The 15981-nt window shown below is 32.8% G+C and overlaps 3 protein-coding genes across 3 annotated transcripts; 1 reads left to right on the forward strand and 2 right to left on the reverse strand.

Moving 5' to 3' along the window:
• Positions 1-228: 228 nt before the first annotated feature.
• On the reverse strand, positions 229-2177 carry LOC127121609 (alcohol dehydrogenase 1-like). The gene is made up of 8 exons (XM_051052068.1): positions 2147-2177; positions 1626-1692; positions 1427-1509; positions 1252-1334; positions 1065-1140; positions 817-974; positions 559-720; positions 229-448 (listed from the first exon to the last, which is right to left on the reverse strand). Exons 1-8 carry the CDS (start codon positions 2175-2177, stop codon positions 332-334), a joined length of 777 nt encoding a protein of 258 aa, XP_050908025.1. The 3' UTR covers positions 229-331.
• A 45-nt stretch (positions 2178-2222) lies between these two features.
• On the reverse strand, positions 2223-2868 carry LOC127121610 (probable protein phosphatase 2C 51; the record flags this gene model as incomplete). The annotated part of the gene is made up of 2 exons (XM_051052070.1): positions 2223-2554; positions 2652-2868. Coding segments are annotated over 2 exons (534 nt in total), but the record flags the coding sequence as incomplete, so codon positions are not given.
• A 4104-nt stretch (positions 2869-6972) lies between these two features.
• On the forward strand, positions 6973-9915 carry LOC127117566 (ribonuclease 3-like protein 2). Its single transcript, XM_051047626.1, has 3 exons — positions 6973-7501; positions 8272-8648; positions 9726-9915. The coding sequence occupies exons 1-3, from the start codon at positions 7025-7027 to the stop codon at positions 9898-9900; spliced, it is 1029 nt and encodes a 342-aa protein (XP_050903583.1). The 5' UTR covers positions 6973-7024; the 3' UTR covers positions 9901-9915.
• The last annotated feature ends 6066 nt before the right edge of the window (positions 9916-15981 follow it).

Genomic DNA, 15981 nt, shown 5'->3' on the forward strand with positions numbered 1-15981 from the left:
TCTCTAATTGAGTGGAACCAAGCAACTATGCCTAAGATTTTTACTTTGAATCCACAATCATTTTAATTAGATAAAATATAGATATTAACTCAAATAAAGACTAAATATTTATTGATACCTTCAGATTTTTACTAAACACCCTTTTAGATTTTTCATATTCCAATACATAAACTGAAAACTTAAACTAAGCAAAACAAGTGTAGAACAACAAAAATGCCACAAATTAAATAAACCAAAATGGAATATACAACAATTCCATTATTTATTTTTTCAACAACCAGATAGAAAACTCAGTCCCCTAGTGAGACTGTTTCAACAATGTTTTAGAGCATTACTCCTCCATTCTGATGATACACCTAATAGACTCCCCTTTCAGCATGTAATCAAAAGCTTTGTTGATCTCTGAGAATGGTACTGTGTGAGTAATGAATTTCTCAAGTTCCAGCTCCTGCATTAAATATCACAGTAACATCACATTAGCAATACAGATAACATATTATTATGCAATACTAGATAATCCGCCTAATGCACTGCATAATCCAATATATAGAATCTTACCCCCTTCATGTACTTCTCAACAACATTGGGAAGATCGGTGCGGGGCTTGTAGTTGCCATAGAAGGTACCCTTAAGAGTCCTCTCATTCAAGAAATTCATAGGATGAGTTTTGAAGGCATCATCTTTGCTTGGAACTCCAACAAGTACAGCAGTACCCCAACCCTTAGAAATAATAACAAGTCAAGGTTCAGCATCTGTAAGTAGTACTAATATAAGCTTTTTAGCAACAAAATAAAAAAGAAAAGTATGTTTACTTACATCATGGACACATTCAAATGCTGAGATCATAGCTTGGATGCTACCGGTACATTCAACAGCACGATCTACACCTCCATTCGTAATTTCAGCAATAACCTGCTGTACAGGTTTGTCGTGATCTTTCGGGTTCATGAACTCATTCACTCCAAACTTCTTAGCTGGGAACAAAATTATTACCAAAGTTAAGTCATTGAATTTATGTTGAGCACTATCTTAAATCATTAGATGGAGCAAAGAACACATTGTACCTAATTCGAATCGGCTGGAAACTAAATCAACTCCAATGATTCTAGATGCACCAGAAATCCTTGCCCCTTCAGCAGCCTAAAGTATGGTTTAAAGAAAAGAGCAGACATTAATATTGGCTCATTTCATTTCCAATCATAACTGCAACACTAACACACATATACAGTCAAAGGTATAAGAGGAACATACAGCAAGACCAACAGCTCCAAGTCCAAAGATAGCAACAGAAGAGCCAGGTTTTGGCTTTGCAACATTGATAGTAGCACCAAGACCTATAACCATCAATGCAAATTATATTAGGAAAACATAGATCAAGCCTAGTTATATATTAATATCTCAAGTTAGAGATCTTCCATATAGATACCAGTGCATATTCCACAGCTGAGAATACAAACTTTGTCAAGTGGTGCATCAGGATTGATCTTTGCAAACCACCCCAATTTAGAACTTGACCACCAGCAGCTTCCACCCGAGTTCTTTCATCCTCTCTGTCTGGATGGTGATCCCTAGTCAATTCCTTCACTGCAAAATGATTGAGCCCATGGGAAGAAGCTAATCTATACTTTTCACGATCCCACACAGAAACAGAACCATCACGCTCTGTCTGCCTATATAGCTCTAATAAGGAGGCTACAGAAATATATATTAAAATTAACAACAATAGTCATGTTTTCTTTAAATAAAAAGTATGCCGGTCACCTTATCATAACCACACACAATATTATATTTATATTTTATGTCTAAAGTTTAGACAGAAGCAAGGAGAAACAATATAATCTTTATGCGATATCCTAATAAAGACATGATAAACTAAAGAAAATACATTCTGCAACCTGGAAAAGTAATTTTAGATGAGATACAGACACACAAATGCGAGAAACTAAATTAATGTAAAACTAAATGCTGTTTGAAATAGTTAGTACACTAATAAACCAACAAAACAACTCCAAATCCGAACCAAATATCAGCAAAATAGATATTCAAAAGTTATCCAAACAAAAATCACTTTGTAAATAACACATTTCTAACTGATACGCATTCCTTATAAATTCTTAAAAAGAAAGCACCAATATGCCACATTTACATTCACAGCTTACATAAGACCAACCATTCATGATAAACTATACTCGAGGTTTGATCAACAATACTAGAGATGCAAAAACACCTCTCTAGTGCTAGCTATTAATAAAATGTAGAACTATAGCTGCAATGCAATTGCAAAACCACCTTTCAGAATGCAGTTCATGCCATTGCCAACCTAAAATCTCTTTCCACCTATGCAATAAGTTTCCGTGATCATGGTCTCGCCTGTGAAGCAATTTTCCTGTGGAAGTCTTTGATACAACAGAATACATTGCATCAAGAAGAAAATAAGTATGCAGAACAAAATACTCCATCAAAAGTTTTGACGCCATCTCACTAGCTTCAGCACCGTTATGTCCATCGAAAACCGCCACAATTCCAACTACAACCTCCCTGATCCCCATCGTACCTGCTCCAGCAACAAACACATAGAATCAGAAATAAATCTTCCGAAGAAGCCTCTGGAACACGAAACAGAAAGGAAATTGGAATAGTGAATAGTTTACCGGGGAATGGAATGCGAACATCGAGTACACAGAGAGTGCGATCCTCTTGTGATTTTCTTCGACCCTGGAGCATCGAAGATTGACAACGCGTTGCAGTTCGAGGAGAAGAATCGTAATCGAAGAGTCTCCAGCGAGGGCATTTCGGGGATTGGAACACCGCCGGAGCACCGTCGTTTTTGTAAACCGTCAAGCACGTGGATGATTCACCGTCAGCGAATCAATTTTGATGAGTAGATGAATGAAAACAAACGAATAAATGAATAAAGTACCTTCCAAGCGAGTTCGAAACTGATGGAATTAACGATGAAACTAGAAGAAACCCAGCAAAGAAAAGTAAGAACAACAACGAATGAATCAACTTTAATATCCAAAGCAGCGTAAAAGAGAGTATAGAAAACGGTAAAGAAGAATGATGAAGCCGTTGTGGGTTGTGAAGATTTCCGAGCAATCACGTTCTTTGTTCCTTTTTCACTATTTCTTGCACTTCATCGATGATGAAAAGTTTCTAAAATGTGAAATGAAAAGAAAATTTGGAACATGAGAAGTCATGGTTATATTTTAGGCGGTAATGATAAATTGTACTTAGGGATTCCTAAATTTACACCCTATTTTAATATAACGGGTTTAATATAAATTTAGTCATTTATATTGTTATAATTATACACCCTATTTTTAAATATAGGGTGTCTATTGTTATATTAATATTCCAAAATTTACACTCTATTTTAATATAACGGGTTTAATATAAATTTAGTCATTTATATTGTTATAATTATACACCCTATTTTTAAATATAGGGTGTCTATTGTTATATATTAATATTAAAATTTATTATTTTTTTAAGAAAATTTAAGATTAAACAAATAAGAATAATAAAAGTTATTGTTTAAGGCACGAATATTTTATTTTTATTTTTAAATTTACACCCTTTTTTTGAATATCAGGTGTAATATAGAGTTGATAATAAATAATATTTGAATTTACACCCGTTATTTAAAAATAGGGTGTCTATTGTTACGTACTAAAATTCAAAATAAGACTTTATTTACAAAACTGCCACCGCATTTGCTTTTTACACCCGTTTTTTGTAAAACGGGTGTAAATTTACAAATTATATTATTCTTTTTGTACTAGTGATTGATTATGGAGAAGTGGAAGTTTGCATTTTTCTAGAAAAAGAAAATCAACATGGGAGAGAGGTTTATTTTGATTTTTTTGGTCAAAACAACGTGGTAGAAATAAAGATATTTTTTGTTGCTCTTTTTTTTTTATTGTGGTATTTGTTGTGTGTCTTTTTTGTCATTTATGAATAAAAATAAAAAATTAACTATTGTTATAAAACTTCATGGATTCAATTAGGAAAGATTTTAGGGTTTCAAAATATATTAGTCCATATAAATTAGTAAATCGGATACCAAGATTTAAAAAATATCTATATTGAGAATTGTGTATCGTTAATTAAAAAATGAAATAAAATATTTGACAATTATTATAAAATATGAGTTTTTTTTATTAAAGGGAGGACTTAAGCCCCTGAAAAATAAATGAGTAATGAAATATAAATAACTCTAGAAGATACACGTATTATTAGAATGAGTCACTCCCTTTTTAGTTAGGGCATCATTTGCTTCTCGATAATATGATCTGATTTTACCATGATGTTGCATAAAAAAGTAATTTGATATTGTCGTAAAGACTAATACAAAAATTAAACTAATAACAATGATAATAAACCATAATAAAAGACAAGATATAATAACTATACATATATCGTTTTAGGGTATTTACTCAATAACCAAAATATTAGTCTAGGTAAATAATAACAACTAGTTTAAGAACAAATGATAAGACAAGACAATGTGTCGCATATTAAAATAAATGACAAAATATATAGGCATTTTGTTCATACACAATATCTCTTTCCTATACTTAATGAATTCATATACAAATAAAATTAATAAATTTATTATATCAACCATATTAATAAAAAAACTTTAACAAGGAATTTTACATTTTAAATAGATCTGAGAGCTCTTAACTTGCATCATCCTCCAAATTCTCTTACTTGATAAATTCCAATTCCAATTGTCTTCTTAAAAAACTCATATCTTCCACCTTGCACCATTTTTTATAGTCAGACTAAACACGGTCAGAAAAAATGCGTTACAATGGCTCCTCTCCAGCAACGTATTCAACCAAAATAGTATTTTCCCCCAATATAACCTACAAGAAATTCTATTATTGAACCAATCCACTTCATCCCCACGATTCTTCCCCATTGCTACGAGTCTGAACGTGAAAAATACCTGAGCGTACAAACACTTTAAATCAACAAAGTCGCCATCAAAGTTTATTTTAAAAGGGAAGTCATCGATAAAATCCTAAAAGAACAAAAATATGGTCATCGCAACCTAATTCAATTTCAAGAGTCGATTATACCCATAGGGAGGTATTAGCACCCCACACATCTGTTGAATCCAACGATAACCGTTTAGTTAGTTTTTCAAATATGAGTATTAGCCTAAGATATTTTTTATTTCTTCTAACATTTTCAAAGTATTTACAAAAATAAAGAAAGGGGGGAATTAGTTTTTTATTAGAGTGCTTGATGAGACGTTGAATCTCGCTCCTACGTATCCCCTGGTACGATTGAGAACTTAGAGCTACGTAGTCTTGAGTATCAAATGTTTGTTTGTTTGTTGGTTTTAGTGAATGGTTTTTAGGTTCAATTCAAGGAGTTAAACATTGCTTGTTCCTCGCGCATGGGATACAGAAGCATTTGTTTGTATATCGCGTCAGAATGGATAATATTTTGATTGCATTCGAGCGGTTAAACACTTTTTGTTTATGAAAAATGGTTTGTTTGTTGTGCTGAGGCGGAAAAATGGTTTTGATGAGTTTAAGTTTTTTTTAGGTGGAAGACGGGGATTCAAAAGGCAAGTTATATAGCATGTATCCAAATACTCGTGGATCACATGGATATGCACCCAATAGATCTTTTTTAGTTTGATTTTTTATTGGTAAAGGTTTGATATGAATCAAATTAAAGTTCCTTGAAATTAACAAGTGCTTGAAATGCAAGCTATACAACAGGTATCCCAGTACTCGGAGAAAAAAGAGGCATTCGACTATTTAATCATTTTTTGACTTATTTATTTGAGTATAAGCCTTTGGTTTAAATGTGAAAAGTCTGATTTAGTTGTGAAAAGGATTAGTTTGTTTGATCAAAAGAAAGTGTATTTTTTTAAATTCATGTCAATAATAAAAAATAAAATCAACATGGGAGAGAGTTTTGATTATGGAGAAGTGGAAGTTTTGATCATGATCAAAAGAAAGTCTGATTTAGGGATGAATGATGGTTTATGCTGGTATGGTGGTGTTTTGATAGAGGAGAAGTATTGATTATGGAGAAGTGGAAGTTTGCATTTTTCTAGAAAAATAAAATCAACATGGGAGAGAGTTTTGTGTTGATTTTTTTGGTTAAAACAACGTGGGAGAAATAGAGGTATTTTTTGTTGCTCTTTTTTTTATTGTTATATTTGTTGTGCGTCTTTTTTGTCATTTATGCATACAAATAAAAAGTGAACTATTGTTATAAAAATTCATAGATTCAATTAGGAAGGGTTTTAGGGTTTCAAATTATATTAGTCCATATTGTAAGACCCCAACTTTTACCCTAAGATCCCTCATGCAATTTTATCATATGCATTAGCATTGGGATCATACCTTGGCATCCTCCTTACCCTCTCTTTCATTGGGTTTGTTTTAAGAGTGATCACCAAGCACTATGTGATTGTATCATACTTATATATTATCATTTTACTAACAAAAATACCAAAAAATATGTCTTTGCATTTGTCTAACTCTTTTGTAGGTAGAGCATGATCCCCATTTATGTATCAAGTTGATATCTAGGGTTTAAGACCCTCATTCTAAGAGAACAACTAAGGAATGATCCAAAAATGTCTCTAAGCATCATATATGAGTCCCATTGATCTTTGCATGTTACACTACGCCAAAAAGGTTTTTTAATAGCGCATCTTAGACAGCGCTTTTAAAAGAAAGCGCTGTCTAAGGTTAAAATAAAAATAAAACACGGAAAATGTTCTAAAAAAATAATGAAAGCGCTGTCTAAGGGGGAGTCTTAGACAGCGCTTTTAGAAAGCGCTGTCTAAGACCCCCCCTTAGACAGCGCTTTTAGAAAGCGCTTTTAAATATAGACCTTAGTCAGCGCTTTTGAGAAAGCGCTGTTTAAAGTCTTTCAATTAAAAAAAAATTATCATAATCATCCCACATCATGAACTCCAAAGCCACAACTTTTGTTTTCTGCTTATTTCAATCTCCGAATCTCACACACAACACGTAAAGAGAAGATGAAGATGGAAGCTTCAGTTTCAGCAGTGGAGAAAATAATCGGTTACACTTTTCAAAACAAGAAGCTTCTAGAACAAGCCCTAACCCATACTTCTTACCCTGAAGCCGTTTCATACGAGCGTCTCGAGTTCGTCGGCGACGCCGTATTAGGTCTCGCGATCAGCAATCACCTCTTCCTCGCTTACTCCTCCGTTGATCCTGGTACACTCTCCCTCCTCCGTGCCGCTAATGTTAGCACCGAGAAACTCGCTCGCGCTGCCGTGCGTAACGGTCTGCACCGTTATGTACGTCACAATACATTTTCAATTGTTGATGCGATTAACGAGTTTGTTGAAGCGGTTGATTGTGAGGATGACTGTGTTGTTGTTAAGTATGGTGGATCGGTGAAAGCTCTGAAGATTCTTGCTGATATTGTCGAGTCTATTGTTGTTGCTGTTTATGTTGATGTTGGTTTTGATCTTAAAAAATTATGGGTGGTAGGGCTATTTCTGAACTTTCTAGATTTTTTTTTTGTTAGCATTTCAATTGTTGTTTTTTTCACTGTGTTGAACTGTTGATGATAGTAGAAAGGATCATAGCAATTAAAATGAGCATGATGATATGAAAGATTTATTAGCATTTTTAAAATTATGTGAAATTTTGGCAAGAAAAGCTTCTGTTATCTCAGTTTGTGAAATTTCAATGGCATTGTTCAAACTTGCAATCCAAGTTTACCTGGATAGTAACATTAATTTTTGGACCAGATTTACTCTATTAGAAAAGGGAATGACTAGGAATTCCTAAAACTAAGATACATTTAGACCTAATTAATTGATTATGATGATTAGATTTACAGATGTTTGTTATAGCTTGTACATTGGGTTTGGTTGGTTGGATTGGGGTGTATTGTTGCTCCCCAAAGCTGTGGCTTTGGAGTTCATGATGTGGGAGTTGAATGTGTGCATGAACATATTCTGTCTTTGGTTGAGTCAACGATGACATATTATCATGACCATTGCAAGTATGCAACTGATGTTTTTTAGGCACTGTTTGGTAAATATGTTTGGTGCATTTGAGTTAATGACCATGTTTTTAGGCACATATTTTTAGGCACATTTTGGTACATGATGAGTTTATGCATTATTCCTGTTGTTTAAACTTGAACCTATTCTTGCTTAATATTGTGCACTCAATATGAAATCGTGTAGTTGTTTTGACCCAACAACTTTGTCACTGCCTGATAAATGCTTGTAATTTTTGTTGGCAGATAATAAGAGGTGTTTTGGAGCCGATAGTTACTTTGCAAGATCTGGAACAAAAACCGCAACCGGTGACAATGCTTTACGAGATCTGCCAAAAGAATGGTAAAAAAGTTGACATAGAACAACAGAGAAATTGTGCCAAAAGCACGGCCAATGTCTATGTTGACGGAGAGTTGGTTGCATCCGCTTCCTCAGACCAAAAGGATATTGCAAGGCTTGAAGCTGCCAAGGCTGCCTTGCATAAACTAGAACGCTTACTGCCTGCCACTACCATGATACGTGACTGTTATGTCGGCATTGATGGTACCTTTGAAGTTGAAGCTGCAAAGCAGAAGTTATATGCAATTTGTGGGATAAAAAAGTGGCCTAAACCAGTATACAGGTAAACACGGCTAGCCTGGCACTATAATTCATTTATAGTCTTGATTTCATTTTCTGTGTATAAAAGTGTGTCTACCTGTCTTCTGGTTTCCTTGCTAGAATAACTTGAAGTTATATGGCAGGTTTGAGAAACCAAAAAATGACGAGGATGAAGAGTGTATTATTTTTTTTAAAATAGTGTTTTTGTTAGCTGGGACAGTTAAGTTATTGCTTGCATTTGAAGATTGCCTTCATATACCTAGTCACAAGGTCTAGGACACAGTAGAAACCTGCCTGTGGCATACAACTCAAATTGAAATATTATTGATCCCTTCCGGTGAATGGTTCACATCCATTTATAAAATCTGCCTTAATTATAAGAAAAATCAGATATTATTTCATCTAACCAAAAGGAGACAAACTTCAAATCATAGGATCAATAGTGAATTCTTCATAAATTTGGTTGATTTCTAAGTATTCAAAAGTAAATAAGAAACTTGATATATGCAACAATAATGTATATAACTGATGCTATTTTTTTCCTTCTTTAGTTCTTAACTGTAATAGATGATCAATGCTACATTGTTCTTTACTCTGAGTATATTGCTTAACACTGAGAGAAATTACTTTAGTCATGCCCGATATATAACTTGAGTACCAATCAACCTAATATTTTGAACTCATTCATAAGAAAAGTCTGTACTCCTTTTTAATCTGAATCAAAGTAGTTGTAAGCTATATAAACAAGATTCAATTATTCTTTACCTTAAATGTTATATACAGGAGGTTCTCCTAAACAATTTGTACTCTGATGCTCCTGGCCTGGCCTACATAACGCCTTTATTAGGTGTAATCCTAATTGGATCCTGGTGGCTGGGTGTTTGGTTCTCTACATCCTTATCCATGACTGAGAGATTTAGTTATGCCTCTGCCCTCTTTTGGGCTATTAGTTTTATACATCTACAAAGAGAAACTCAACAATAATTGTTTTGGGGAGTTGAAATTTTCTACTATCTAATTAATCTTCCTTGTTATTTAAGTTGATTTGCTTGTGTCGAGCTTGTAAAATGATTTCTTGCTTCTCTATGATGTTTTACAGCATTGTGAAAGATGAAGGTACTCCTCAAGATAAGAAATTTGTCACTGCTGTACAAATAGCTACTCCATCTGCCACACTCCAAATGTCTGGAGATGAGAAATCTCGGGTGAAGGATGCAGAGAACTCTGCAGCTTCTTTGATGATTCGGGCCTTACAAACCCACAAGTATGTGTGACAATTGTGGCCTCCCAAAGTACTGGTTGTAAGTCTATGTTAGTTTTTGATTTGTGAGAAATAGATACCTGAGTGTAGTTGTAATTGTAGTCTATGTATAGTAAAATTTGATTTTGAATTATTCAATTTTATAAAATTGATTTTATTTATAAAATTATAAATTTGTATATATTTTGATACATTTAAGGCAAAATTGGTTTGAATTGGTATATATATATATATATATATTTGTTAGCCAAAAATTGGTAGAAAAAAAGGCCAAAATGGCATATATAAAATGTGATAATTGTCTGTCAAAATCTGGTTGAAAACAGGTAGAAATTCTGGTTTATAAACCTGGAAAAAATGTGGTTTAAAACAAAAGCTTCAAAAATTTTCGTATACCTTAGACAGCGCTTTTGTAAAAAGCGCTGTCTAAGGGGGGGGCTTAGACAGCGCTTTTTGAAAAGCGCTGTCTAAGGTATACCTAAAAAATTTAAAATAAGAGGGGCTTATAAAGCGCTTTTGGCCAAAGCGCTGTCTAAGGGGGGGGGGGGAGGGCTTAGACAACGCTTTTAAGATTTAAAAAAGCGCTGTCTAAACCTTTAGCAACGGAGGTTTAGACAGCGGTTTAAAGCGCTGTCTAAGGCTAAAAAAAGCGCTGTCTAAGGTCTTGTTTGTTGTAGTGTTATTTTGATCAAGATTTCTTCAAGAGTTTGGAGTTGGTTTGCCTTGGAAACCCTAAACCCTAGTAAGTTGGTTGATGGTGGTTGGCCAGATGAATTCATCTAATCAAAACTGGGTCTCCCTAGACCCTATCTCCTACAATTTTCATCCTATGAAAATGATTCCAAGATAAATGTTACTCTAAATAGCATTCCAAACTACTTTAATGTTGAGTTCTAGAGCTAAGTTTGCTTGGAAAGTCATTTTACATGTTGAAACATTATAGGTCATTTTGTCTAAATCCTAATTTGAAAGTCAACTTCCCAAGGCCATAACTTGCTCAATTTTTATAAGATGAAATATTTCCAAGTTTCACAATCAAATTAAAGATGTCTAATTTAACTTTAATGTTTTGGGTGAAAGCTAAATCAACTTTTATGAGCATGTGATATGAGGATAAATTATAGGTCATTTTGGACCAATACCACTGAACAAGTGATTTACCTCAACTTCAAAAATGCATAACTCTCTCATTCTAAATCCAAATGATGTCAAATTGGTGACCATGATGAAGACATTTTAAATAGCTACAACGTTTATGAAGACATATTTCTCATTTGGAGCTCACATAAAAAATTAAGCAAGGTGGAATATTGAAGTATATGACTTGACACTTAGAAAATTTCTCGACATGTTGAAATTTCCAAACTTCCACCTCAAAATTCATCATGATCCAAGTTCCAAATGGAAAAGTGTTAAACATAAGAGTTATTCCTCTTGATCTAAGCTTTCTAATGAGTCCTAATTCATTCATTTTGGATGAGGCTTGCTAGGGCTGCGCATGGTGTTAACATGCCTGCATCAATTGGCAAAATTAAAACTTTAAATGACCATTTCACTTTGCCTTTCCAATCAAGCTTCATTCAGACTTCAGCACAGTTGAATTTAGACCTTAGTGCATTGCTTCATGGGCATGTACACGCCCATGCAAGCATGAACATGACATTGCCAATTTTGGAAGAAATTTCAAGTGTGCGAATATCACTTCAATTTGCTATAAATAGAGATCATCTGAGCTTATTTGAAAGGATCCTTGCGCGCCAGCTTTTCCTCCCCTCTTCAAACCCTCACAATTCTAAGGAAAACCTGATAATCTTCACTTGAAAATTGAGTCAAAATTAGGTTTAAACTTAAAAGGGAAATAAATCAAATTGATCAATGATGACCAAAATAAAATCGTATATTACTTATGTGAAAACAATCATATAAAATAACACTGATCATTTTCTTGATCGCTAAGACAATAATAATAAATAATAATAATAATAATAAATAATGGAAAACAAACCGTTTTTTGTATTTTTTATGATTAATTTAAAATAAATAAAAAAGACTAAAACTAAAATATTTTTTATAATATTTTGTCATTAAAGTACACATCAATATAAAACATTTGTTAAACTTTTTTTTGTAATTATAGTTAAAATAAATTACTAAATAAATGACAAAAACAAATACTTTCTTTTAAAAAATGAATAAAATGCAATATAATATTCACAAAAAAGATTTAGATATCCGGACAAAATTAGGGTACGAAAACTGCCTATATTAATCCAAAAGAATGAACAACGACAATCTTCCTGTAGCCGTGGTGAAAAATAATTAAATATAAAATATTTGAATTTCATCCTTCAAATGTGAATGAAATGGAATGAAAGGAGTCTTGGAAGTTTTCCTTTATTTGCAAAATGGACTCATTTGGGATTAACTAGGGAAAAGTTCCAAGAGAAACTTATTGGGGTGAAACTCTATAGGGATACTTTAGACAAATGTGAGGTTTGGAAATCCTCAAAACATAGTGATGATATCCAGTAATCCTCGGATTCTAAGAAGGTGACTTACATAAATACTCATAATGTAAAGTGGGTTACGCAAATCCTCATAACAACATGGTGGATTGTGGATTCTCTCATAACAAACGCAGATGCATTTGGAAATATTTGTAACGAAATGGTGAGTTATGGATTCTGGAATTTCTCAGAACAAAATGGTTGAATTTGGATTCTCTTAGAACAAAATGGTGGATTATGGAATTTCTCATACTAAAATGGTGGATTCTAGATTCTCTCAGAATAAAATGGTGGATTATGGATTCTCTCAGAATAAAAAGATAGATTCTGAAATCTCAACCTGGGAGTGTGCCCATTGAGAGAGAGTGTATGAGATGAAGAAGTGTTTTAGAAAATGAAGAAAAGAGATGTGGTTAGAAGAGAATGAATGTGGTTAGTGAAAAAGGTACTCATTCTGAAAACGAGGAGAGAGTCACGTACTCCCCTCCCTCGCTTATTTTATTTTTTATTTTTTATTTTTGTTTGTGAGGTGATAAGTGATATGCACCGTCTGCTTGATTTCATTAGCCAAAATGCTTAACTTTATATACTAGTTTTCTAGGGTTTTAAAATGTATGAAATATCAAGACTACCCTTAGAAATTTTAAACAATCAAAATGGGTTCAAAATTAATGAGACAAAATCACAATATTTTATAATAAAAACAAATAAATTTATTCAATTAATTCACTTATCTCTATTTAATTTTCAATTATTTTGATTAAAAAAGAAAAATTAAAAGGAATACAATAAAATTATCTCTATGAAATGAAATTGAATAAAATAGACAGTCGCGAATCGTATTTTGCAATTAAAAATGTTTGCATGAAAAGGCTAAAACTGATTAAAATGCGAACGCTCGCAGATGCAAAAAAACTTAAATGAGTGTGCCAAATTGACCTACGCAAAATGTAGATGAATAAAACAGTTAGTTGCAGGCCTGAACTTGAAAATTTTCGCCCGCTAATTTACACGCGATTGAAAATTAATTCAACCGGTCTGTATGTAAAACAAAAATTTTATTCTGATTGACTTTTTAGGAAATATGCCTAAGGAAATGCATGTCATAATATGCACATGATGTAATTGTCTCGTGAATATATCGATTTATTTATCTAGGGGTAAAATTAGGCGTGACACTCCAAATGAAAGTCCCTAAAGTGAAAAAATGATTCGTCGTGTTGACCCCTATATAACGCCAACAATAGTATCAGAGCCTAGTTCGAGTGAAGAGACCGACACACTTGTATCAAAAGTTACCCCACAATGTCGTGATTAGAGTGTGCCTTTGATAAGTGTCATCGGTGGTCCAAGTGTATATGGATGAAAGAGCTTCCACGTGAGAGGGAGGATTGTGGATATTCTCATACTTGATGGAGAGTGTTGAAAATAACAAGTGTGAGTAGTGTGTGGAAGTCCCACATTTGTTAGAAATATGGAGACTTGCACTTATAAGTGGGAGAATTCACACACCTGTCACCTTAAGATTTTGGGGGAGTATGTGGTGTGTCTCTCACAAAGGTGTGTTGCTCTTAATGAAAGTGCCTAAAGTGAAAAAAATACTCTCTCGTATTGACCTTTTGAATAGCCCTAACACACTTGAGGTGTGCATTGTTAGAAAATAATAGTATTGAAATCTAGTTTCAATTCTCGTGAAAATAATTTATTGGCTAAGCATTATGTTTTACTTTGAATGGCACAACCACATTAATACATATTCTAATATGTTTGATTGTGAAAAAATATATAAAATTGAAGAGATTTACAAAATTATTCTTCATTAATAACATAACATGTAAATAAGATATAAACAGAGTAGAATAAATAGATTAGTAAATACTAAACGTTATTCGGTTTTTCTATGTTGTTGCAACTACTAGTGAAAAGGTGAATATAGTCACTTCATTGGTGAATACAAATGGAGATGTTTGCAACTCTTCTGAAGGTATGTGTGCTACTCTCTTGAATATTTCATAAAACGTTTTCAAAGACATAGTAGCTCGTGTGACCTAGTCCTCACGCAACATCTAATACTATCATTGTTGAAGATATTGATAATTTGATTTCAAATTTTTCTTTTAAGGAGTTCAAAGATTCTACCTTCTCTATGCAAGATGATGACTACCACGAACTAGATGGCTTTAATATCAAATTTTCCAATATTTTTTGAACACACGTGTCTCAGAAATCTTCGATTCAGGTTGTTCTTTGCTAGAATCATCTGTCTTCCTCATTAATATCAATCCAAAAAATATTACCTTGATACCTAAAGATGAAGCTTAAATAAAATATTGGAGATGAATTTCGTTGTGTAATATTTTATATATGGTGGTTGCAAATGCTCTTGCAAACTGGTGGAAGAAAGTCATGAATAACATCATTTATAATCATCAATCAACTTTAGTTCCTTAGAGGTTCATCATGGATAATACTATTATAGAAAATATAACTTGGGTACTATATTAAATATAGAATTAAATGAATCATTGGTGAAGATTCCCTTAAGTCCAATAATAATAAAACTAGAATATGATTATCCTAGTATTGAATATATATTGCGGAGGTCATGGATAGTTCAAATACTCTTAGGGTGTAATTGGTTGTGAAGATAAAATTAGAAGAGAGAAATATGTAAGAGAGAGTGTGAGAAGAGAGAAAGATATGAGAAATAAATAAGAATTCAGGTATTGTTTGGTATTAGAGAAAGATAAGAGAAATAAAAAAGAGAGAAGTGTTAAGAATATAAAAATGTTCCTAAAAATATATTAAATCAATAAAAGATAAGGTCATAAATGTAATATGCTCAATAAATTACACCTCTCATCTCTTTCTTCCCTCTTTTGAAGAGATTATGAAAAGTGGTGGGTCCCACTCATTTTCTATTCTCTTCTACACCAATCACACCAATCACACCTAACTCTCTCTTCCTTATTTCGGTCAAACCAATCACACCCTTAATGATAATATGGTGTGTCTTATCATATATGGTAGAGGCTTCGGTCAAAGTGATATGTTTCATCATATCTCTTTATTATTAGTTTTGAGGGGCTCTTAGTGTTAGTCATACAAATTGAAAAATTAACACCTAAAACAACAAAGTATATAGATATGAGAAAGACACTCTTAAATTTTTCAAAGAAAAAATATATAAACTAATTAATTTACAAAGGAGTTGATGTTGAACAAACTACTCCAAACATAAGAGTGAGAGATGAGTTGTAATATCTAATTTTTAAACCTCTTTATATAGAAAATGATTTTAAATTAATTAATTTTAAAAAAGAGGTAGAATCAGAGATATAATACAAAAAACTAAAAGACAAGAAAGTAAGGAAATATAGATTGAGATCTCTTTCTCAAACTTAAATGATCTCTATGAATTTAGTTTGAGATATAATACAAAAAAATAAAAGATTAATCAAAATCACTTTAATCTATTCAATACCACTACAAAAAAAAGGTGACATTTACACATAGAGAATCAATTACAAACAACTGAGGAAACAGAGAGTGGATAAGAAAATGTGTTAGCATACTTGAAAGAAATA

The sequence above is a fragment of the Lathyrus oleraceus genome, chromosome 2 (genome assembly GCF_024323335.1).
Source record: "Lathyrus oleraceus cultivar Zhongwan6 chromosome 2, CAAS_Psat_ZW6_1.0, whole genome shotgun sequence".
Taxonomy (NCBI): Eukaryota; Viridiplantae; Streptophyta; class Magnoliopsida; order Fabales; family Fabaceae; genus Lathyrus; species Lathyrus oleraceus.

Bases quoted from the DNA above. Each gene is read 5' to 3' on its own strand.
- LOC127121609 (XM_051052068.1), bottom strand. From the start codon at position 2,177: ATGAATGGTTGGTCTTATGTAAGCTGTGAAT. The intron at 1,335-1,426 runs GTATCTATATGG...TGATGGTTATAG, and splicing joins CAGCTGTGGAATATGCACTG to GTCTTGGTGCTACTATCAAT. The intron at 1,141-1,251 runs GTATGTTCCTCT...ACCATACTTTAG, and splicing joins TTGGAGCTGTTGGTCTTGCT to GCTGCTGAAGGGGCAAGGAT.
- LOC127117566 (XM_051047626.1), top strand. From the start codon at position 7,025: ATGAAGATGGAAGCTTCAGTTTCAGCAGTGGAGAAAATAATCGGTTAC. The intron at 7,502-8,271 runs GTAGGGCTATTT...TTTTGTTGGCAG, and splicing joins ATCTTAAAAAATTATGGGTG to ATAATAAGAGGTGTTTTGGA. The intron at 8,649-9,725 runs GTAAACACGGCT...GATGTTTTACAG, and splicing joins TGGCCTAAACCAGTATACAG to CATTGTGAAAGATGAAGGTA.